The 24,864-nt window shown below is 42.5% G+C and overlaps 1 protein-coding gene across 1 annotated transcript in view; it reads right to left on the bottom strand.

Annotated features, from left to right (window-relative positions):
* The window catches only part of TXNDC5 (thioredoxin domain containing 5), a 42,898-nt gene that overhangs the window by 1,883 nt on the left and 16,151 nt on the right, over positions 1–24,864 (bottom strand). The window contains exons 4-9 of the mRNA XM_006138785.4: positions 19,288–19,384; positions 15,477–15,592; positions 11,353–11,439; positions 7,815–7,955; positions 5,540–5,622; positions 535–664 (exon numbers count right to left, since the gene is read on the bottom strand). Of these exons, the coding sequence (XP_006138847.2) occupies positions 535–664; positions 5,540–5,622; positions 7,815–7,955; positions 11,353–11,439; positions 15,477–15,592; positions 19,288–19,384 (654 nt within the window). The remainder of the gene's footprint in view (positions 1–534; positions 665–5,539; positions 5,623–7,814; positions 7,956–11,352; positions 11,440–15,476; positions 15,593–19,287; positions 19,385–24,864) is intronic.

The following is a 24,864-nucleotide window of genomic DNA, read 5'->3' as shown; positions in this document are numbered from 1 at the left end:
AATTGCGTATCTTATTTCAAAATTTGGCTCTGTCTACACAGCACTTACTTTGAAATAAATTGCTATTCTGGAACATCCCTTACTCCTCATGGAATAAGGTTTACAGAGACCTTGGAATAGTGAGGCCGTTATTTCAAAATATAACAGGCATGCTCAAAAGACGCGGAATAGCTATTTCGGAATACCTCTGGTATCCCGAAATAGCGCTGCAGTGCAGACATAGCCTAAGGAATTCAAATCCCTGCTCTGCTACCTCTCTCTCTCTCTCTCTCTCTCTCAGGTGAGTGCCCTAAGCAGTGCAGGGGGCATGCCTGTTGCAGCTGTTCCACTTTGTATATAGCATTTTACATATTCACTAGCTCAGGGAGTTCCCTACTTACTAAGTAATAGTCACTTTTGCCTCCCCCACACTGCAAGGCAGTAACAACATTGCAGCAATAGGATCACTAAACTGTCACCTGGCTAAGTAATGGAGATTTCAACCTTGGCACAAGTTTAAGATTATCACATTAATTTTAAACCATCCACACTTACAGAAAATCTGCTGCAGACATCCTGTTCGATGGTGCAATCTACTTTTGCTATTTTGACATCTGTCAAACCTGGAAATTGTTTTTTGGAGAGGTTTTCCCAAGTTGGAGCCAAGTTCTTGCAGTGACCACACCTAGAAACAAACAGACATGTTCAGCAGACATCTTCCAGTGTATGCAGAAGCCGCTTTATCATTCATAAAATGTGCCAAAATGATAAGTAAATGGACAAGGTGTATTACTTGTATATTTGAAAAAAGCCTGTTGATTTGAAGTCTAAAAAAGTTTCTGGATTTTATCTAGTCTCTTCTGGTACAGTATTGTGTACATTCACATCTCTTACTCACCAGAAGCTTGTGAAACCAAACATGAAAAAATCACAGAATATATTTAAATAAAGTTGCTTGTTTAAACACCAATTACTACACTGTTTAAAAGGTATACTGTTAGTTTTAAATAAGCTAGTGGGCACGGACAGAACAGTAATTAGCTGCACAATGTCACTTCTTCTCCCACAAAAGTTAACCCAAGACACTGATAAGTCACTTCAAGGGGTGTGTCTGCTTTTAAGTCATATTACACAAAATTTATGACATAAATGAGACTTCTGTTTTCCTAGCAAGATTTTGTCTCATCCCCTTTTAATAATATAGCCTCCTAGCACTATAAAATTGAATTTCCTATAGTAATACCAATGAAAAAATGCATAATATTTCTCAAACCCTGAACTCTGCAACATTTTCCATCTTAAATGTAACCTTTCTGAAAAATAAAAACAATCACACATTAGTTTTGTCTTGTTTGCAAAATACATTTTTATCATCCTCAAGTTACTATTTGCTTCCTTTGTTGTTTTGCCACTACCATGGTACATATTGGTTAAATCTAGAAATAAGTAGTTTGCTACTGATTTTTTGCTCTCTACAGCGAAACACAACATACTGGCTAGATTCTGATCTGCATTACACAGTTGTACACATTTCAGCTGTGTCTACATTGGCATCCCTTTCCGGAAAAGGGATGCTAATGAGACACTTCGGAATTGCAAATCCGCTGGGGATTTAAATATCCCCCGCAGCATTTGCATTTACATGGCTGCCGCTTTTTTCTGGGTCGGGGTTTTTGCCAGAGAAAAGCGCCAGTGTAGACGCAATTCTCGGGAAAATAAGCTCTTTTCATGAAGATCCCTTATTCCTACTTTCAATTTGTGGGCCACTGGATATATGTTTTATAAAAAAAGAATATGAAGACTTTTTTAAAAAAAATTAACCACTACCAGATTTTTATAGTATTTTGTTCACATTTTGAACTTTAATTCTACAGTGCCTTCAAGAAACAAATCCCTAAAATAAGCATTTTAGAATGTAAAGATTATATGCAGTGCTCATGTTGTTTTACCTAAGTTGCACCTTACATTGGTGGTTAAAGAAGTCCATGAGAATCTTAAGGCTTGATTCAGGCATTGACAGAGATGATGACAAGTCTCTGCCATTCAGAAAACAAGTATATATTTGAACTATTCTGTTCATATACACAGTGTTAAAAGCATTACTGACCACGCACAAAAACAATTAAGATAGTTTCATACTTACTGTGTAACTTAATGTTAATATTTACCTAAAATAAACTAAAGGGCAAAAGTAGATCTAAACCTAACAGCATTTACTTAGCCAAACACAAATACATCTACTTGGAAAGGAAAAAGATCATTTGTACACAAAGAACTACAATTGTATACAGAGAAATGATTTTTTTGAGCTAAGAATAGAATACAAATTACATGAATGTAGCAAACACGTTCCTAAACTACAACTTTGTAATAACTACTGCCAGAGAGAATAGATTGGTTAACAGGTTGGTTCTTTGTATATCAGTGCCCTTTTTAGAATCCAGTAAGAAAAGGGGGAGAAGGGAAGAAGACACTCAAAGAGCAGTTCTACTCTGAAAAGTAAGTTAAAACAGATTTTTGGGATTCTACTGATATTTCAGTTCTCAGAAAACTAATTCCCAACCCTGCAAACTACAACTAGGTTCTAAATTTTCAAGCCAAATTATTTTCTCCCTGTAATTTATAGATTGTGTAGGCAAAATCTGGTCATGTGCAACCTCCTCCCCAAATGGTACTATATAAACAGTGAATAATTCCACTTATGAGTCATATCAAATAGAATTCACCTCCTTTCCTCCTAGCTGCACTGAGTCTACAGTGATGAGTAAAAAGAGCAGTTAATTTTTTACACCAATCAGCAAGTTAGTTTACCAAACCCAAAGCATGCTAAGAACCACCACTGTATAAAAACTACTGTTCTGCCCTGTGAGCTTACAGTCTGGTTTCAGGTGAGATAAAAGAAATTACCAACAGAATGAGCAGAGAAGGCAGCACTGTTTTTCAGTATACAAATATATATCTTTAATACCAAATACACGTAAGACGCTGATCTTTTGAGTAAGAAAAAGCCATGACAAGTCTTCCAGCAGTTCTACTCTGACTTTACAATTTAATATACTATGTTTCTCTTCTTTCCCCAGTGTGTCTCATGTATAACAGGGTACATGAGTTGCCCTCTAACAAAAGTATCCTATCACATTCAGCATGCATCAGAGTCACTAGATTATCTACATCATGACATGGGCTCATAGTTAGTGCTGAAACAGCAGTAAGAGGGAATAGTGCCATGTGTAAGGGGGTAATCACTTACCCAGCTAGGTACAAATTAAAAATTCCATGGTATTTTTTGTAAACAGTAAGAAGATCATCCCCTCATCTCAAAATAAACCAGAGTAAAATCTGAGATTGCTGAGCACATTAAACCATTGGTTGCCTTTGCCTAGTACTGCTGCACTTCACATGGCTAGCTAGTGCTCTGAAATACTAGCACTTCAATACAACAAGTATATCAGTTTTATATTCCTGTTTGATGCATCTTGGGTGTTAATAGGAGGATGCATGAGAAAATGTGAATGACATGTCTTCTGTACACAATAACATTCAGCTTTTTCCATCTTTTCCAGCACAGCCAGCGAGGTGGAATTTGCTAACACAGTGGTTCCCAACTGCTGGTCTGCAGATCAGTGCCAGGCTGAGCGCCGCTGGCTGTCAGGCCACAGCGGCTCTAGGGACCGGGGCTGTGGTACACCGCCCAGTGCCTCCCTTCCTGCCACGGTGAGAGCTGTGTCCTGCCCCACTTCCCAGCCAACCAGTGCCGGGCAGGAGCAGGGGCTCCTCCTGGACGTGGAAGAGCAGTTCGCTGCGTGGTGGGAGGGCTGTGCAGAGCCCAGCATGGCATCCTTAGAGAAGCCGTGACCTGGGCAGTGCTCAGCTGGCAGCTGGGAGGCAAGCGCAGAGCTAGGTGAGAGGGCGGGTGGGGAGGGGGGACAGTTCAGGCACTAGGGGCTCCAGGGACGGGGCTAGTGCTGGGGGGTAGTGGAGGGCTCTAGGGGTTAGGGATGGCACTTGGGGGTTCAGGGGGTTGGAGTATACCACAGCTCAGCCCCCAGAGCTGCTGCGAGCAGCTGGCTTCAGCTACAGCAGCCACCCGCCACATGGCGAATGCCAGAGCTGAAGCCAACTGTTGGTGGCAGCTTGAAGGCCAGGGCTTTTGGTGGACCAGAAACAATTTATTTGCATATTCACTGTTTGCATATTGAATATGCAAATGAAATGTTGCCAGTCTACCAAAATTTTGTGACAGGGTTTGCTGGTCCACGGTATAAAAAAGGTTGGGAGCCCCTGTGCTAACAGATTGGAGTAGAAAGGAGAGAGAGCTGCCTAAGACTTAATCTAGATATAACTGAAGTTTACAGGTTTGTGGAAGAAAGCAAAGAAATTTTAACACCTCCTGGAAGTGGATATGTTTGCTACACAGGTTTGCAACACTGGAATCTACCAGCCGTGCTGGGCATTTCAGTAACAAGCAGAAACTAAATACAAATTAATCATTTGTAACTTTTACCATTGCATGCACACTTTACATTCATTATCCATGTTAAGGATGTTAAGGACTAGTCAACTATCCAATAAGCACTTGCTTATTGGATAGTTGACTCAACTACTTGCTTCCCCCCCACACTGCCTCTATCAGATAGAGGCAACAAAGGGGACAGAAAGGGGGTACTTCAAAGCAGCAGTGCTGCACAGCGTTTCAAAGTGTTTCAAAACAGCGTTTCAAAGCAGTAGTGCCATGTGGAGCCCGGGTCAGCTGGAGACTCCCCAGCTGATCCAGGCTCCATGTGGTACTGCCACTTTGAAATGCTGAGCAGAGCCCACAATCACCTGGGGAGTCCCTAGCTGACCCTGGCTCTGCACAGCATATCAAAGCAGCAGCGCTGAATGGAACCCAGCGTCAGTCCCACACTAACCCCAGACTCCATGAGGGTGCTTCCGCTTTGAAATAAACAAGAGCCCCCTCTGATGACTCTTGTGCATTTCAAAGCTGGTACGCCAGGTGCAGCCCAGAGCCAGCGGGAAGTCACATTGACTCCAGGCTCCATGCGGGCGCTTCTGCTTTGAAATGCACAAGAGCCCCCAGGCTGATTTCAGATGAAGTTTTTAACTTCAGAAATCCTAAATAGTTTGGGCTCTGCTCTGATGCAGAGACCACCTCACTCATGTTATTCCAAGACAGGTGAGATCACCAGAAGTACAAAAGCAACAGCCAGTTTAAACCAAGTCAAGGTATCCTTAGGTGGTGAGGCTCCAAAGGAAAAGTCACTTCCCTCCTTTCCCCTCATCTCTGCCAGACATTCGATTTGATTCTGAATATGGAGCAAATGTGGTTTTGCTAGACTTTCTCTGGGGCCGAGTAGGTTGTTGGAATAGATAGGAAAACGTTGCTGCCCCTCTGCTTATTTACAAGTATTTAATGAGTCAAGCTTTGTACATGAGTTAAGATTTAATGCATTTTATATATCTAAATAAAATTACATAGGAGCATAAAAAACCCACATCAAATAATGAATAAAAAGCTAAATATCAATAGTTCAGGACAATTTATACAAAAACTACTTACCATGGAGCATAGAATTTAATAAACGTAACCCCATTAGCAACGGTTTGGTCAAAGTCTTTTTCAGAGAGAGACAAGACTGTAGACTGCCAAGAGAAAGACAAATCAAAATTGTATAAGAAGTTGATCCTTTGAACTTCTGAAATATGGTACAGAGAAACTCACAAAACTGTTGCTGTTAATACAATGGCATCTATTCAATAAGATAACCGGTGTATGCCACTGCTATTTGCCAAATGATGTCTTTCCCTTATATGCAAAAGACATTAAAATATTTTAAGGCCAATTTTGCTGATATTTGGAAAAATATGTAATATTGTATCTGATAGGCTAAGTGTCTAGCAGCTAACAAACCTTCACAAGTTCATGGCATGTAACTTCCTATGGAATCATTGAGCTTGTAATTAGTCTGAAGGGTAAAAAACCAGTAAAGTGTGTATTAAATGAGCTATTTTAAAAAGCTCTCCTATTATATTATTTTATATAATGTACACAGACTTGTCACCTTAGACAAACATTTGCAAGTCAAGTGTAAAATGCAAAAAACAAAACCGGCATCAAAAATGGAATGTGCAAAGACTTCAGGAAGTGGTAGTTGAAGAATGGGAGGAGAGTGGTTTTAAAAAGGACAACATTTTGCTTATGTATGGTTTAGTTTGAATTTATAAAAAACTTAGTTTAGTCTACCAAATAAGGGCTAAGCTTCTGTTCTAAAAACTGTGCGGGGGAGAAGGCTGTCTTCAGATAATAAGTCAGTGATGAATGACCAAATCCATTTTCTATAAAACCTCAGGTTACAACTACGAATAAATAAAAGAGGGAACTGACAACACTATTTCCTACCCCCAATAAAAATGATCTTTTATTTTAAGAGAACAATAATCAAAGAGGAAGACACCGATAACTTTAATTAAAAATATATTATAATTCTAATCCACACCATACTCCACATAACCACTCTTCACAAACCAAATATGTTGTACAAATTAAACTTACGGTGTACCTCTGGATATTACCAAACTCTCAGTAATTATATTTGCATTATCAAAGAAGAAAAAAAGCAGAAGTGCATTTTTTTTTCTAAAGATAAAAACCTAAAGTGATGAAGTATGGCAACGTAGACTACTGCAGGTTGAATCTCTGTAATCCAGGGCTCTCTGGACCAGCAACATCTATTGTCGGACAGGACCATGGATGTTCCAGGGCCAGAGAAGCCTGGTGGAGAGCTAGCACCAGTGAACCTTGCAGGTTGGCAGGGCAGTGGGATCTTGATGCACAGTAGTGGGGCTTCCCAGCAACGTAGTGCAAGCCTCACATGCGGTAATGGGGCTACCCAGGAGGGCAGCAGGAGCCTGGAACTCAGAAACAGTGGGACTGCTGGGTACTGCAGCTGGAGCCCAGTGTGCACAGGGGTAGTGGAGACTACCCGGAAGGGCAGTGGGGGCCAGTGAAAGGGGGGTAAGCTGGTTCGGAGGCCAGCAGTGAGGCCAGGGCTAGAGGAGGGGTGCAAGAAATGACCTCCCCAGTCCAACAAAATCCATCATCTGGGATCAGTCAGGTCCCAAGGGTGCCAAAACAAGGAATTTGTACTGAATTTTTATTATCATGTGTTTTGTATGGCTGTATATGCTGTTGCATAGCTTCCTGTAGCTCGAACATACAATTAATGCAGTCATTCCAAATGCAAAACTTTTACTGCCAAAATATCACATTCATATTTCCCTCTACAATTCTTGCTTTCTCTTCCTCTTTGGGAAAATTTTCTCCTTCCATCCTTCCTTTCCCTATAAATATAGTATGTATGTTTTTCAGAGGCTCCCCTGTTCCTGCTGTCTCTCTTCTATTTCAGATCAGAATCCTGTTTGTGACAGTCATCTCCACAACGACCAAATATGATGTCACAAGGATTCTGACTATGTGAAAGACAGCTGAAGTGCAATTCAGTAGACAAAAAAATTATTTTTTTAATCTATTGATAGATACGTATGCTGCTATTTAAACAATTTACTGAGAGTATGACAGCATATGGGAAGACTTTATTTAAAAATGTCCAATGCATCAGGTTAACAAAAGCACCACAAATGATTAAGATATGTTCAACAACTGCTGAACTATAATGTCTAATATTAATTTTAATAAATTTTGCATTCAAAACTTTAAGGAAGGGTTACAAAGTCATTGCTTGTAGGTTACTAAGCTATCATTTTAGCCATCACTAAACGATGGCAGCAGAATTGCTGGAGTTGCTTTTGATATTTTACAGCATAGTACCACTTACCTCATCATGAATGGGTTCTGCAGGCTTTTGTAGAACTTCTGGTGGTTTATCAGCCTCTGGGGCTTTCTTGGCATTTTGTAGCTGAGAATCTACATATTCCTTTAATGAATCCAAATCCCTCTTTCCTTTATACTGGTCAGCCTACAATTAATCAAAACTTTTGTGAAAAGTTTTCTGAAGTTTTGGATTTGATCTAAAGATAAACATAGTACATATCTATAACAGAGCACGCAATATACATAATGCATTTTATTATTAATATGATCAGTAAAAGATATCGGACTAAGTTTACACCAATGATTCAGAATTTGCCATGGAATATTTTCCTTGAATTTTAGAAACTGCACTTTCATTTAAAAAGAAATATTCACGATTTTAAAAAGTGTCTGGCTCAAGTAAAACCTGGAATTAACAACACTCAACATCTTTGTCCCTCATTTCTAAAAGAATTTAGCTCATGTTTCCAGGTCTCAAATCACTAAGATTATCTTCAGTATGTAAACAGACTGTAAGAAAAAATACAGCAATCGTATTTAGTCTCTCTCTGTGCTTTAGTTTGATCTATTGCCACTATGTTCTGTTGGTTAAGTCTAGTACTACCTTCGACAAAGCTTCAGTTTTGGAATCTCAGACTCCAATAAGTTCCAGAAGTCTTTACGGTCAATTTCAGCTTCCTCAAATATGAGTTATGAGATGTACCTCTTAGATTTGGAATTTCTTTTCAAGGTACTGTATACAACTTTCCTACACCTTATAAAAGAGTGAGACAGGCATGCCTCTTTAGTCATCTTCTGTGCCATTGAAAGACATATTGCAGACCTCTTATCTTTGCAATTCATTTCATTCATCACCAACCACATATTTGTGGCCTCTTTCCCCCCCCCCCACCTCCCCACCCTAAATCAGGAAGATCAAAGATCACATGACAAGTCTGTACCTGCTCATTCTTATCCATTTCAGCAGGGAAGAGCTCTGCCCATTCTTTCTCCTCCACCACCTTCGAGGGCCTTACCTACCTCTTTCCAGTACTGATGACATGATAGCAAATTCAATTATGAGGAGGAAGATGACAACAACAATGGAGACAAATGCTCAACTGGCTGAAATAGTTCCCCCCATATTAAGCAGTATTATGACCTCCCCACTGAACAGCTATAAACTTTTCCAGGAGCTGCTGGGTCAAATGGTTGGAAGTTTTATTTCTGGGTGGCATATCTGTCCAAAGAACTATCTTTCTGATTCTGAGGGGAGTCCAGATGAGGCATAGCATGATGTTGAAAAAGGCCAACTAGACCTTGCTAGAGATGTGTAGTTCACCAGGGCAGTGGCTAAAAAGGAAATTAATCTTTACCAAGCTTAACAGCAATTTTTTTTTCTTCTTAGCTTCTGGTTTTGGAAGGAGCTGAAAGGCCCAAGGGAACAGGAGCAACTTTATTTTCACCAATGGATAAGTTGTTCAAAAAATAGACCCTTCTTGTTAAGAAATCCTACTCTGAAGGGACCATTGCTCTTCGTAGTATCTATTAAGGTGTGACAGTCCTGACAAGGTACACTATTATTAGCAACCATCAATAGTCTCTCTTGGGACAACAACAACATAAAGCATCTTGGAAATTATATGGAGGCTCAGAATGTTCCTTGTGTTTAAGAGCCTTTACTGTGTTGGGCTATGTCTACACTACCCCGATGTATTAGAAAAAGGTATGCAAATTGCATACCTGTGCCCCACAATTTGCATACCTTTTTCTGACAGTTTTTTCAGAAGAGGCTTTTCCAAAATTTGGCCCGTCTACGCTGGGCCAAATTTCAGAAAAGCCTCCTCTTTCGGAAGAGCCCTTCTTCCTCATGGGAGGAAGAAGCTAGGGCTTCCAAAAGAGTGAGTCTGCTCTTCCGTTTTTTTTTTTTTTGTGGAAGAACAGACGCATTCCCTGGATACTGCAGAGTTTTTCCAGGAAAACCCCGTAGTGTAGACATAGCATTGGTCTCCGCAGCTATGGCCATAGAGAAAGTAGTCAGCTTAAATCATCATTTCCAGCTTAGTCCTGCCTCCAGAAGGTCAGAGCAGAAGTGAAGATTCTCTCAGGCTTTGATGCCACAATTCACATTCGTACCCCACACTTTTTACTTTAGTTGGTTGTTGGCTAATTTGCACTGCAACACAGAACTTCTACTTTTCTTCCTAATACCAGCTAGTTAGGGAAAAAAGATAAACCAATTTGACACTGGAAGTAATAAAGTTATTTAGATATGATGATACCCTTCACAAAGTTACCTAGGATGTTCAGTCCTTTGTGAAAATCTAGGAATGAATTAATAGAAAGACTTAAGAAATTAGTTATTCTTTGTTTTTAGACTTGTTGCAATCAAGTTGATGGCTTCCTGAACAAGGAGTTTAGAACTCATTCCACCATCTCTAAAGCAGATTAATTTAACAGACCACCTAAGCATGACTTAATTTGTAAAGTCACTTTCAGCTCTATTCATATGCAAGACTATTTTCACTAATTTAAATCTTACTCCAGTGCTTGAAAGTAGTTGGATTCAACCTCCTGAGGTCTCTTCCAACCCTATGTTTCTAGTTCTCTGACACTTTTGTTTAATTAGCCCTCCTTTAGAGAGTTACTTCAGCTCAATCTTCCAAATGTGAAGATGGGCAGATGCAATTCTCTTAGGAGAAGAATATTACTGACAGTAAAACTGATCTGATGCTGTTCAAATATATTGGCTCTACAGATCTGCACTCCTCACTTCCCAAGTCTCTTCAGAGTCCTAGCAATTCTTTAAAATTAGGGCAACTGAAGCCACAGGGTTCTTATAACCTCATTCCAAATGTTCAGAAGTGCAAACTGAACAGCCACTGCTCTGAGCTGATGATTCCAGGGCAGTTCAATACCCATGAATGTGAATCTGGATAGGCAACATCAGAGGGTGTGGAATTCCATCTTTTACCTTTGTATTTTGTTTATTTAATAAAAATCTGCCCACAGTTCTCTCACAAGTTAGTATGTTTTTCAATATCTATCCCTGGTTTATGAACAATTTATTATTTTTGGTTGTTTGCAGATCAGTTAGGGTTACTATATTTGAACTTAAAAAAAAAAAAGACACTCCTGAAAGGGAGTGTATCTGTATCTACCAACTCACGTTGTATTAATGTTTTTAATATATATAACGTTGTATACTACATTAATACAATGTGAGTTGGTAGATACTGACACACACACACACACACACACACACACACACACACACACACACAGCGAGAGCTACTGATACAGTTACCCCCCCTCTCAGGAGTGTCCTCTTTTTTGAAAGTTCAAACATGGTAACCCTAAAATCAGGATGCAGAACTATGTTAGAAGTTTCATTTATGGCATTAAGGAAGTCATCACCACCCTATCCATAGCATCCATCTTCACATATCTTACAAAAAGGCTTTCTAATAAGCCAACTTCTCCCCATAAGAGGATTCTACAAGCCTGCATATCTTCACAGAAGAAAAAAAGCCTTGACCTTGTTACTGTATTTACACCCTCACCTTTTCACCATTCCTAAACCAGAGAAGGGTGGGATATCCACGAACTTGGTTTTCAGAGCAGACTTCAGAATGCTGTGTACAGTCGACCTAAAGATTAAAATAGCTATAATCATTCATTCCTATGTAATAAAATCCATGCTGTTCCAAACACAGCATCATACCCTTTATATTGAATATCTCACAATATGTATCTACAGAGAAATGCAAGATTTGTCAGAAGCTAATTGGACTAATTTATAAGTCTTGTCTTGAAAGCCGTTTAAGTGTGTTACAAATCTCTCTCAGGGAAGGTAGAGACAGAAGCAGAAAAGAACAGGCACCATGCTTTATTATGCTACTTAAAACAAGCATCCAGTATTTTCAGAGTGAAAAAAATTACAACCAGGGGCACTCAATACTCAGATGTTAGGAGTTTGAAATCTAAATTTTCATTACAAGCATTTACTGGCTCTGCCTTTTTTATTTTTTTAAACTCACACAAGAGTACTCTGAAATCAAAACATCTAGTAACCGGACTTCCACACAACGGACATTACAAATGGTAGAATTTTGCCACTAACCAGTTTGTAAGGCCAGAGAAATCCCAGTTAGATGTCACGTTTAACTGTTTAACAGATTAAACAGGGGCTGCTCTGGGCATGCTGGCTGGAGACAGGGGCTGCAACGCCCCTGCCTGTGGTGGGTTCTGCAAGGCTGGAGCAGCCCCCTGCTGCTCCAGTTTACCATTCACATCCCTTCTAAATACTGCTGTGTAGACATTTGGACTTGGGATGTAGACCCAGTTCTGGGATCCCCCCCACTCACAGGCTCCAGTCCAAGCCCAAACATCTACATAGCAATTTTTTTAGCTTAGGCAGAAGCCTGAGCCGTCTGCTCTGGTACAGCATTTTTTAAAATTCCCGTGTAGACATATGAATTGGATTTGTAAATCAGGATAAGCAAATAAATAATCTACACGTCAAACGCAAGGCTTCAGCATCTGCTTGAGACAGCACTTACATTTTTAAAGTTAACATTAGGAACTCTTTAGTTTCCTCACTTCAGTGATGTGTGGCAAACTGATTATACAGAGTCCAAACACAAAGTAACAGGTGCTACTGACATTTTTCACAAGGATTACATGATAGTCATGTTTCCCACACTCTTGAGAATCACAGCGTGACAAAACAAGGTTCAAATACAGGTTGAACCTCTGCAGTCCAGGACTTTCTGGTCTGGCAGCATCTGTGATCCAGCAGGACCACGGATGTTGCTGGACCAGAGAGCTCTGGGCGAGAGAGGAACCAGGAGCCTGGTGCCAGGGCTGGCAGCAGAGCTAGCCCACAGGCGGGGAGCCAGCAGCATGGAGTCTGGTTGTCAGGGCCAACAGCGCAGCCTGGCCAGGGGCACAGAGGCCACCTGGAAGCCAGGGCCAGACCCAGCAGTGCAGCCTGGCAGGGGATGTGGAGCCCAGCTGCTGCGCCAAGAAGGCCGGGAGCCAGGAGCCCAGTGGTCCGGCCAGGAGCAAGACCTGCCAGCAGAGGAGCCAGGTGTGGATGTAGAGCCCAGAGGGAAGCCCAGCTGGGTCTGCTGAAGGACTCTGGGAGAGCCTGGAATCCATCAGCAGAGGGGCCAGAATGGACCTTCAATGGTCTGACAAAATCCCTTGTTCAGGATGTGTCATGTCCCAAGCAGAGATGTTAAAATGCGGTTCGCTGACTAGTCATGTAGTCGACAGGCACTTCTGCATCCCTCCTTTGAAACATACAAGAGCCCTGCTGGGGCACTTGTACATTTCAAAAGAAGAATGTGGAACTTCGTGTACAGCCAGAGGCCTGCGGGAAGTCCCGCTGACTCTGGGCTGCGCGCAGGTGCCTGATTTGAAATGTACAAGAGTCCCCAGCAGGGGCTCTTGTGCACTTCAAAGCCATAGAGCCCGGGGTCAGCTAGGGACTTCTCAGCTAATCCTGGTTCAACCCAGTATCAGCTGGGGACTCCCAATGCAGCATTTTAAAGGGGCAGCGCTGCACAGCTGAACCAGAGATCAGCTGTGCAGCAGCTGCTCCTTTGAAACGGCAGCTGTAGAGCCAGGGGTTAGCTGGGGAGTCAGCTGGGACCCCCGGGTTCTGGGGAAATGTTGCTCGGAACCTGGGGTTAGCTGAGGAGTCCACAGCTGATCCTGGGCTCCACGGCCCTTCAGTGTTTTAAAGGGGCAGCGCCGCTCCACAGCTGAGCTGCGGATTAGCTCTGCAGTGGCGGCTATCCCTTTGAAACACTGCCTTGGGGTTTTAAAGTGGCAGCGCCACACAGCTGATCCTTGGCTTAGCTGTGCAGCACTGCCACTTTGAAGTACCCCTTCCCCCCCTTTGCTGCCTCTATCTTATAGAGGCAGGGGAGGGGAAGGGAGAAACCGTCTAGTCAACAGACTATCTGATAAGCAAATGTTTATCAGATAGTTGACTAGTCTTTAACATCTCTAGTCCCAAGGGTAACAGACCATGTAGTTTCATGAAGCAAAATGCAGGACAATGTAGCACTTTAAAGACTAACAAGATGGTTTATTAGATGATGAGCTTTCGTGGGCCAGACCCACTTCCTCAGATCAAATAATTATTTGATCTGAGGAAGTGGGTCTGGCCCACGAAAGCTCATCATCTAATAAACCATCTTGTTAGTCTTTAAAGTGCTACATTGTCCTGCATTTTGCTTCAGCTACCCCAGACTAACACGGCTACATCTCTATCACTATTCTACATGTAGTTTCATGATATACTGTTAAACAAACCTGGGCAGGCATTGAGACAAGACTTATTGCTTTTATTAGAAAAAAATAATTCTAAAATATACAAGATAGAACTCTGGCTAAACCAGGACTTTTGAGAACAATGGATTCATAACTACCCAGGTAAAAAAATAAAGATTGGGTAGTACCAAATAGCTCTCTCAAGCATTCCAGATGTACAAAAGGTAATCACTATGTGCAGCATTTAATATAGATTTATCAAAGGACAAAAATCCTCTGGTACTTTGTTTTGAGCAATCTCAGTTGTGTTGCTAGATTGTAACACATTTAAATTCCTTAAAAAAACCTCACTCTGATCCTCTCTATAAGAGAAGTATACTCTTACAGACAAGAAATTTCCAAGAGTTTTTCACATAGGAAGTGAGTTATCACTAGTGACAACCACAAATGCTAATAAAATAGAGAAAGGACTGCAGCTTTTGTCACTAACAGTTTTACTTACAAGTTAATGGCAGCAGTCTTTAGACACCAAATTAATACCTTTGAAGGTTTAAAAGTTTTAAAAAGTTAGCCTCTATTGGTTAGCACCAGCAGATAACATTGAGGGACGTTAATCACCAGCATGACTTCGGCATGGGTCAGCAGATAAAGTAACTGCAGTTGCCAGACCACCTGCATACCTCTGCATAGAAGTCACTTCAGGAACAAATAATAAGCTCCCATGGTAAAAAAACACCAGAGAATCTGGTTATCATCCCTAAGAAAAATAGTAAAGCATGAAAAGATTTCAGTTTTTAAGACCAAAGTCTCCCAGAAGCCTATAGTAAACTTTTTCTGGGGGTGGGGGGAAGGGAAGGAGGGAAGAGAAGGATCTGAATACATGACAATCAACCCATCATTAATGTCTGTATTGGGTCTAAAATGTGCACAGCTATCGAGCCATAAACAATGTTTTAGTAGAGGAAGAATAATTTTTACTACTGATAATAAATCTTGAAATCTATGAAGCAAGGGCAGTGTAACACAAAAATCAAAACTGAAAATATTTCTCTCAACATCTACTATATTTGCCCTTTCTGTTTTTTCATTCCTCTGAAACACAGCAACTAGGGAACATACCAGTTTCTGGTATGCCCTTATATAAAATGAATTGGTCTTGTCAGTTCAGAGTTGGCCATCTCATCAGAATAAATAAACTACATGGACCCATGTACAATATAAGAGAAATAGCAAGCTCAAAATTAAAATGAGATTTGTAAAGGTGAAATGATGTATTAAGTGACATCCAAAATAGAGTAAATAAAGTATGGCTTACAGGCTATAGGATGAGAAACATGCTACTTGACTAATACAGTCATCCAAAGGAGGTATATTTTCAGTTGTAAAAGAGCTTTCAACCTACCTTGCCAATTTTGACAGTTTCAGAATATTCGAGACTTGAAGCCAGGTGTTCCCAGACTGGAGCCAAAGCTTTACAGTGGCCACACCAAGGGGCAAAGAATTTGATAAAGTGATCACCTTTAAAAGAAAAAAAGGGGGGGGGGAGTGGTGTCTCAATTCACATGTATCTGAAACAGTGGCCATCATAAAAAACTAGCTGGCTCCTACTGAGCACCAGCTCCCTACTGCTCCCCACCCCCTTGCTGCTGCCTCTGATACTGATAGCAAGGAGCTGGTGTGTGTAACTATTAGGATTAACTGATGAGCCAAAGAGTACTGGTTAATCATGTAAACAAGAACATGCTAACATTCGTAGTAAACAACCAGAAGATAAGAGGAATATCTAGGGTTATAAGTAAAAACAGACATGGATTTGTCAAGAACAAATTATTTAGGCATTTAGGAGTCTAAATCCCATTGGCTGTTGCTGACATTTAGACTCCTAAGTGCCAAGAACCCCTCTGAAAATATTTAGGCTCCAAAATCAGTTAGGCATTGTTACAGCAAGGCAATATCTAAATAACTTTAAAAATTGGTGCCTAAGTGCTTTAGGCTATGTCTACACTAGCACTCACTATGGCATAACATGTCGCTCAGATGTGTGAAAAAGCAACCCCACCTGAACAACTCAAGCTACACCAACCTAAGCATTAATGCTGTCTACAATATCTCAGTGGGTGAGCTTCTCCCACTGATACTGCTACTCTGCTCATGGGGCTGGAATAGTAAAGCCAATGAGAGAGAGCTCTCCCTTCAGCTTGGAGAGGTTACATTAAAGAGCTTACAGTGGCATCACTGTCTTCCTGCTCTGAACTCTCTAGTGTAGCTGTAGCAGTCGAGTCAGTAGCATGAAGCACTAACACCACAAAGGCAACTCACATTAACACAAAATAGGAACTAAATACAAAGAAAAGAATGTCAAATGTTTTAATGCAAGGACATGGACAAAGTATAGACAAAGAAGAAATAAAAGTATGGAAACCTCTTATCATGAAGTCTCTGTCACTGCTTCCCCCATCCTTTACCCACTCCCAAAGTAGGCTCCTGCTAACAGAACAACTTTACTCTAAATGGAGATTCATTGTAGGCAGGTTCTATTGTAATTCCATTCTAGTTTAAATGTTTGAATGAAAAAGCTCTAGGCTTGTACCAATAAATCTTTTTTCATGAATCTTGCTGAAAAAAGATTAATGAAAAAAGAATTATTGGTACAATTTTCTATCTGGGATTGTTTCCTTTTTCATATTTGTATGCAATTAGTAGACTCACTATTACTTTATAGTCTAGTTTCATAACCAGGAACCATATAAACAAAGACTTACAAAATACTCAGTCCTGTGCTTTTTTGATCTCTAATGAACCTTTAAGATGGCCGGGTGCAGCAAACCTGCTTTCCACCTATAAAAATTGTTTGCCCCATGTAAATATCCCCAACTATCCCCGATCTGTCTCTTGTTGTCCATCAGCCATGAATAACTTGAGATTTCACACCACTGAGTTCTCCCCACAAAATGAACAAGTGCAATCTTCAATGTACTTTAATGTTTTAAAAAGGGATGAGAAATCACATACTAAAAACAATGTAATTACTGTGAGGTATTTTTCCAATAAGATTTGAAATATATTGACTTGTACTTTTGGTCCAGACAATATAAGGCTATGTCTAGACTACATTCTGTTTTCAAAAGAGGATATGAAAATTCCGCAGGAATTTGCGTATCTTCTTCCAATTTCACTTTCAAAAGTAAAAGTAGTCTGGACGCGGTTTTTTTTGAGGGGAGGGGTATCCTTTTTAAAAAAAATGCTCTTCCTTAAAAAATGAGGTTTATGCTTTTTTTTCAAAAAAGAGGGGTTTTTTTCCCAAAAAACAGCATCCAGACTACTTTCAAAATGAGATCGGAAGAAGATATGAAAATTCCTGCGCAATTTGTATATCCTCTTTCGAAAACAGCACATAGTTTAGACGTACCCTAAGAGTTTAATTAGTATGTAGTTTGTAAACTATAATATTACTTTATTAAGTTGACATTTCTCATTTAGAACAGGTAGATAATGCAATGATGATGTAGATGAGGGATTTTCAAACTTGGGTCATGGGCCCATCCGGTTAAGTTGCTGAAGACTGAGAGAGACTAGGAACTACTTGGCTAGAAAAGGGAACACTGATATGAGATGAGGGCACGATGCAAGGTGATAAGTGGGCTTGCTGAAACATGATACTGGGACAAAAAGCCAGGGATGAGACAGAGACAGACTGGATGAGCAGTCCATGAAGGGAGACTGGGACTTAGAGCTAATTGGAGTGGGGAGGAGAGGACCAAGGAGAAAGAGACTGCGCAAAAAGGGAGGGAGGCATGATTACTTAAGCAAAAAGACTGAACTTAGGTACAGGGAGAAGAGGCATGGAGACCTTACAACAAACATAGAGGAGGGAGGCGAGGGGCAAAGACTCATTAGGCAGACTGAGACTGGAATGCGAAGCAGAGACTATGTACAACAGAAGCCTCAGACACAGCCAGATTAGAGGAGATGGGGCAGAACAGGCAAAGTTTGCCAGAACTGGGCAAAACTGGAGAACTGTGCCCACTAGAGAACTCTTTGCCCCAGAGCCAGGAACTGAACCCAAGATTCCTGAGTCTCAACATTCCTCTGCAGTGAGCCAATACCTGTGAAACCAAATGGCAAAGTGTGTCTTTCATCCCCTGCTAATGTTAGGCCACATACAAGACAACAACCTACAACCACTATCAAAGTTACTCGGTTAGCTCAAGTGTCAGAAGTTAGTGTGGTAGATTTAAAGATTACAACTCTACTAACGAATGATACAGGTGTCACTATAATTCCACATGATGGAATTTTGTTTTTTTTCCAGTTAGCTATTTTTAAATCCTAGGAAATTATACACAAAAACTTAAGAATGTTAAGGATGCAGAGTCAGCTATTAAAAAAAAATCACAAAATGCCAGAATTAAGGTTGCCTGTGCAACGTTAACTCGTGTGTGTCGGAATTATGATACTGATGTAATTACATGATCACATATTATTTTTCCACAGGACACTTGCCTCATTCAGTGTACAGATAGTACTTCCTCTAGGGGTGAATCAAGGCTATTGAGTAAAAGAGGCTATTGTCTATAGGACCTCTGCTTCATTCAAAGCAGAAGTTGGAATATGTGTGGCGTGTGAAGAATATGTATAGACAAAGTAATGCTCATGAAGCATTTAGATACTATAGTGATGAGTGCCATACAAGAGCCCATGATGAAATGAATAATTCTATCTCCATAGAAGGGTTTTTTAATAAAACACAGTAAATAAAGTGTAGGTCCACACACTGAATCATAAGAATAAAACAAAATAGTGCAGGGTGGCTCATTAATTGAGCACTGCCCATCTTGTATACTAAACAAAATTGGGCTCCTGTGTGTGTGATGGTGGTGGGGAGAGGGATGGTATATAATCTTGTACTCCAAGACTATCATAATGCATATGCATCATGTGATTAATTTAAGATTGCTTGTGCAACCTTAATATGGCCATTTCCTAATTTTTGAGTGCTTAATTTCACAACCCTAGTGTCTAATGTGTTTAACTGATGGGGTTTGTAAGTTATATCTTCCCACTGGTTAGGGATTTTGGGGCAAGAAGATGAGACTAGCCCACCATTTCTCTCAAAAGTTTAACAAGATCATACAAATATTGCAGGCTCTGCCCTAATTAGATCAAAATGTTTGTACCAATCACTTGCAGCTACAAGAAAATAATTAAATTACCTTCTGCTATATGCATCTTGAAATTGGCTGCTGAGAGATCATACATTCCCTGTTTAGGCTCAGGAAGAGTTGGTGGTTGTAGATCAGATTCTTGCTCCTATTAAAAAGAAAGTAAATACTATTTCTGTCTTATGCAACAGATGTACACTGAATCAACTGTATGGCTGTTTGTCTGTCATATGTGAAATGCTTCCACATGGCAGTCTCAATGGAGATAGAATGCCCATTTGTCAATTTTCAAATTCTATCAAATATTTCCTACTCCAGCTTTATTCTGTACTAGAAGATTTACCCAGTGTTGCTCAGATCCTTAACTCAAATAAAGTTTTGTTTTTCTTCGTTTAAATCTTTGTTCTGGGTGGAGCTGGGAATGAGGGATTCAGCATGCAGGTTGCTCTGGGCGGAGAGGACTATCCCAGCTCCGTCAACACAGCAGCTTGGGGCCAGGTTAGAAGCCTCATGGACACTGCAGCTCCAACTGACACAGACAGAAGAAGGGTGCATGTTCCCCGGCAGGAGAAAGACACACAGACAGACAAACTCTCTGAAATATATACTAGAATAGCAGTCCCTTTCTCCACCCTTGCCCCCTGCTGTCCCATTGGGGGATAAAGCTGTCCCAGGCCTCTTGCTCCCTCACCTTCCCATGGTCACTCTGCAGTATAACTGTCCCTCTTACCAAATCTCTCCCTTTCCACTTTATGAGAAACAATTTAATTCCAAGCACATCCCATTGTCCTGGCACAACCATCCCTTACCTTGCTTTAAGTTGTAAGACGAAGCTGCAAATTTGGTGGCTCTTACCATATAGGGGGCATTCTTGAACAAACCGACTCAGACAGATGGACCGACAGACACATATTTCCAAAATATATAGTAAGATCAAGGGCAATGTCAAGTATACACTAATAAGCAGTTATTTGAAAATGACATGAGACTAAGATACAGTAAGCAACTATCAGTTACTGGGATAACTGCGCCTGGTCTTTGCTCCTGGTGATCCACCATCCTGGTCTCTTCAAGTATACCTTCCTTTCCCCCTTCTCCTCCTCAAACTTCCAACTATCACCTGACCAGAGGGAGAACCACAGGATGCTCCCAAACTCAAACTGGGCCCTGGTTGCGCTTCACTACATATCAACTGTGATTACCCTAACAGGTCTGACTTGGACTCAGACACTGCAGTTCTGTTCCCTCAGGTCACATAAGGGTGGCATTCTGCATCTTTAAAGCAAAGTATTATTTGTACACAACCAAAAGCATCTCAGGAGAATATATATCTTAAAAATAATAAACCAGCCTATACATGTGCCTACTTTTCCCCTAAGGCTCGGCAATACCTGGATATGAGGTCCATTACCTGCAGATTCCTGCACTGAGCATTCCTTTCAGCGTCTCTCTCTGTCAAAGCTCACTGACTCTGAACTCCCTCTTCTCCTGAAAAGTCCTTTTTACCTGTTTACTGTACTTTTGATCTCTAAGCTCCCAGTCATGCAAGAAAGGTAGGTCATTTCAGCCTAGAGCCTGGAAGTATGCCATACAGTTTTATAATTCCCATCTCACATACAGTAAAACCTGTGTTATCCGGCACGCCTGGGGATTAGGGCATGCTGGTAACCTAAAAATTCTGGTTATTTGAGGGTGGAGGAGGGGCAGGAGCAATGCAGGGACTACAGGGGGGGGGGCATGGGAGCGCTGGCTTGCTGCAGGTGCCAGGAGCTGCGGAAGGAGGCCGGGGGAGGGGGGAGGCACACGGGATGCAGCCTGGTGAGGGAGGTAGAATCCAGGGGGCAGGAGGTGGAGATGGCAGGGGTGGCCTGCCCAGGGGTGGGGGGGGAGCTGTGGGGAGGCCAGCCTGCTGGGGGTGCCAGTACCCATGGGGGGGGGGGAGAGGGAAGGGAGGGAAGTGTTGTCGCCACAGGATCCGGCCTGGTGGGGGGGGGAGAGGGGTGGAAGCTGGGAGGCGGAGGCAGCCTGCTGGAGGTGACGGGGGTGGGCGCGGAAGCTGCGGGGGTGCCGGCCTACTGGGGGTGCCAGGAGCTGTGGGGAGAGTGGAGATGCTTGCTTCCGGCTGCCGTTTGCCCCTCCCCCAGGTACATCTGAGGAGCACTTAAAGGGCCAGTTTTCTTTTTGTGCGTGTGTGTGCTTTTCCTGCCGTCAAAAATTTGCTGATTTCTACAGTTTTCCGGATGCTTAAGTTCCGGATAGCACAGGTTTTACTGTACTAGATGAAGATTGCTCATTTGGAGCTCCATTGCACTGCCTTCCTATTTGTTCTTTCCACAGTCCCCTATTAAGCTACCGTATATACTCGAGTATAAGCCGAGTTTTTCAGCACATTTTTTGTGCTGAATAATGCCCCCATCAGCTTATACTCGAGTCAGCGTCTCGAGAACAGCGTCTCGGGCGGGCTCAGCGCGTCTCTGCCGCTGGCCGGGTCTAGCCGGGTCTAGCCCCGGAAGTCGGGGCGAGAAAGCCCCGTTCGTAAGCTGCTCCGGTGCCCCTGGTCTGCTGGAGACCGTCTCCAGCAGACCAGGGGCACCGGGTGGGTTCCCGTGCTTCTGAGGCTTTGCCAGAGCAAAGCCTCAGAGGCGCGGGACCCCCCGCGGCTGCGGCTTCAGTCCGGGAGCCTGTGGTCTGCTGGGGACGGTCCCCAGCAGACCACAGGCACCCAGATTGAAGCGGCAGCAGCGGCGGTTCCCCGCGCCTCTGAGGCTTTGCTCTGGCAAAGCCTCAGAGGCGCGGGACCCCCCCGCGGCTGCGGCTTCAGTCCGGGAGCCGGTGGTCTGCTGGGGACGGTCCCCAGCAGACCACAGGCACCCAGATTGAAGCGGCAGCAGCGGCGGTTCCCCGCGCCTCTGAGGCTTTGCTCTGGCAAAGCCTCAGAGGCGCGGGACCCCCCCGCGGCTGCGGCTTCAGTCCGGGAGCCGGTGGTCTGCTGGGGACGGTCCCCAGCAGACCACAGGCACCCAGATTGAAGCGGCAGCAGCGGCGGTTCCCCGCGCCTCTGAGGCTTTGCTCTGGCAAAGCCTCAGAGGCGCGGGACCCCCCCACGGCTGCGGCTTCAGTCCGGGAGCCTGTGGTCTGCTGGGGACCGTCCCCAGCAGACCACAGGCTCCCGGACTGAAGCCGCAGCCGCGGCGGGGTCCCTCCCTCTGAGGCTTTGCCAGAGCAAAGCCTCAGAGGCTCTGCTCCCCGTGTCCCTGGTCTGCTGGGGAGGGGGGGGGCGCAGCTAGTGTGCTCCCCCCCCCCCCCCCAGCAGACCAGGCTTTTGTTTTGGACTCTGGGGCAGAGCAGCTGGGGCGCTGCCGATTGGTCCTGCAGCGCCCGCTCTGGGCACTACTGGACCAACCCGGCAGCACCCCAGCTGCTCTGCCCCAGGTCCTGATTCAGCCGCTGCTGGTCAGTTTCAGCAGCGGCTGAATCAGGACGCCTGGGGCAGAGCAGATGGGATGCTGCTAGGTTGGTCCAGTAGCACCCAGGAGCGGCGCTACTGGAGCAACCCAGCAGCACCTCAGCTGCTCTGCCCCAGGCGTCCCCAAGTCAGCTTCTGCTGAAACTGACCAGCGCTGACTACAGGAAGCCCCAGGCAGAGTTGCTCTGCCCCGGGCTTCCTGGAATCAGCTGCTGATCAGTTTCAGCAGCAGCTGACTTGGGGACGCCTGGGGTTCTTAAGTTGATTCTGTATGTAAGTCAGAACTGGCGGTCAGTTTCAGCAGCGGCTGAATCTGGACGCCAGTTCCGACTTACATACAGATTCAACTTAAGAACATACCTACAGTCCCTATCTTGTACGTAACCTGGGGACTGCCTGTACTGTTTTATTAAAAATATTTAATCTGTCAAACTGCTGAATAGTTTCATATTAGTACAGTAACTTACGCCAGATTGTTAGTGCACTAAACACAAGAAAGACTGAATACTAGGACAATTGTCTGAAGAAATGTATTTAATACAACTGAATATTGGAAGGTACGTAGGAACAATTAAAGGGTTCTACTTTAAAAGAAATTACTGCCCTTCCCTGGTGGATTTGACTAAATGTTGTAGATAGAAATTCATTATACTCTTGGGTCTCGTTTATATACCAGTTGAATGACAATTGGTTTTGCCAGTATTTCACAATAAACTTTTAAAGAGAATTTATAATCCAGAGCATATTAAAAGTGCTCAGTTCAGTTCCTAAAACTTGTGAAAAGAAATGAAATGCCACATGTAGCTTTATAGGAACTTTTTAAAAAATGATATATTAAAAGGGTATAAAACATTTCTAAGATTAAGTTGGAAGTATTTTACTTAAACTTTCATGTACTTGAATAGCTGCTGTAGATTGGCAATGATGCTACATTAGGTGCTATTTTTACTTGTTGTGGAAGAGGGCAGATTTACTATATTTTTCTTTCAACTTTTTCTACATACTGCATTTTGATGTTCGTAGAGCTGGGACTGCTTCTAAGTGAGTTAAATACATTCCAATATGCTTTCTTAAAAAACTACTCCATAATAGTTTGTCAGTGATGATGACAATGTCTATGCTGATAACCTCACACCAGCTGAAGCTCTGTTTGGACATACAGATGAGGAGGAGGAGAACTCCAGTTTTGAAGGATTTTAGCTCTTGTGTGTTAGCTTGGTTGCTGATTGAGCTAAGGTTGTTGTACTTTTAAAGTTACGGTATTTTTGATACCATATTGTTTTTGTTGACCCCCTTTTCCACTTACAGAGCTAGGTTATTGTTTTTCTTTGAAATAAATATTCATGTAATTTTATTGGTATCTATCTTCATTTTTTACATTTACCAGTAGCTGCCTCATTTCCTACCCTAGGCTTATACTCGAGTCAATACTTTTCCCCAGTTCTTTGTGGTAAAATTAGGTGCCTCGGCTTATATTCGGGTCGGCTTATACTCGAGTATATACGGTACATCAATAATTACCTTAATACAGGAAAGATTCACAATCAGCTATACAATAAATCCCCTTTGAGTGACTAATATCCCATACAACCTTTATAAAATTATTAATACCTAAATGTTCTTAGATTACACATTAGTTCCTTCAGTATTTATATGTCATGACAGGGAATTGTTCAAACCTGAATGGCATTCGAACCATGCCCACATAGTCACAACACCCAAAGCAGGAAGTAGGCCCAGCCCCAAAAGTGCAAAGGAACCACCATTGCCCATGCCTGAGGTGAATGAAGACTTCCGCACAACCCTAGGATCCAACCCCACAGGATACAAGAGCTGCCTTGCTTGAGGTAAGTGTGCAGGACAGGCTTGCTCTCCAGCCCCAACCCTACTCTTCACTCCTTGGAGCTTGTCTCTCTACCAGGCTGGGATTAGGATTGTGATATAGGTGCAGAGGGTACAGAGATAAGTAGTCATTCCCTCTCACTTGTCATATAAAGGTATAAGTCCTTCAGCTATATATAATTTACAAGCCATTCAAGACTCCACTTTAAGAATTCTTTTCCAATCACACAAAACCAGCAATATTAGAAAAAGAGCAAACCAGAACTTAGTTATAACAGTCTCAAACTAACCACCATTGACTGCTATTTTACCACTGCTCC

This window comes from Pelodiscus sinensis, chromosome 2, assembly GCF_049634645.1.
Source record: "Pelodiscus sinensis isolate JC-2024 chromosome 2, ASM4963464v1, whole genome shotgun sequence".
In the NCBI taxonomy this organism is placed as follows: domain Eukaryota; kingdom Metazoa; phylum Chordata; order Testudines; family Trionychidae; genus Pelodiscus; species Pelodiscus sinensis.
This window is presented reverse-complemented; position numbering and strand designations above follow the sequence as displayed.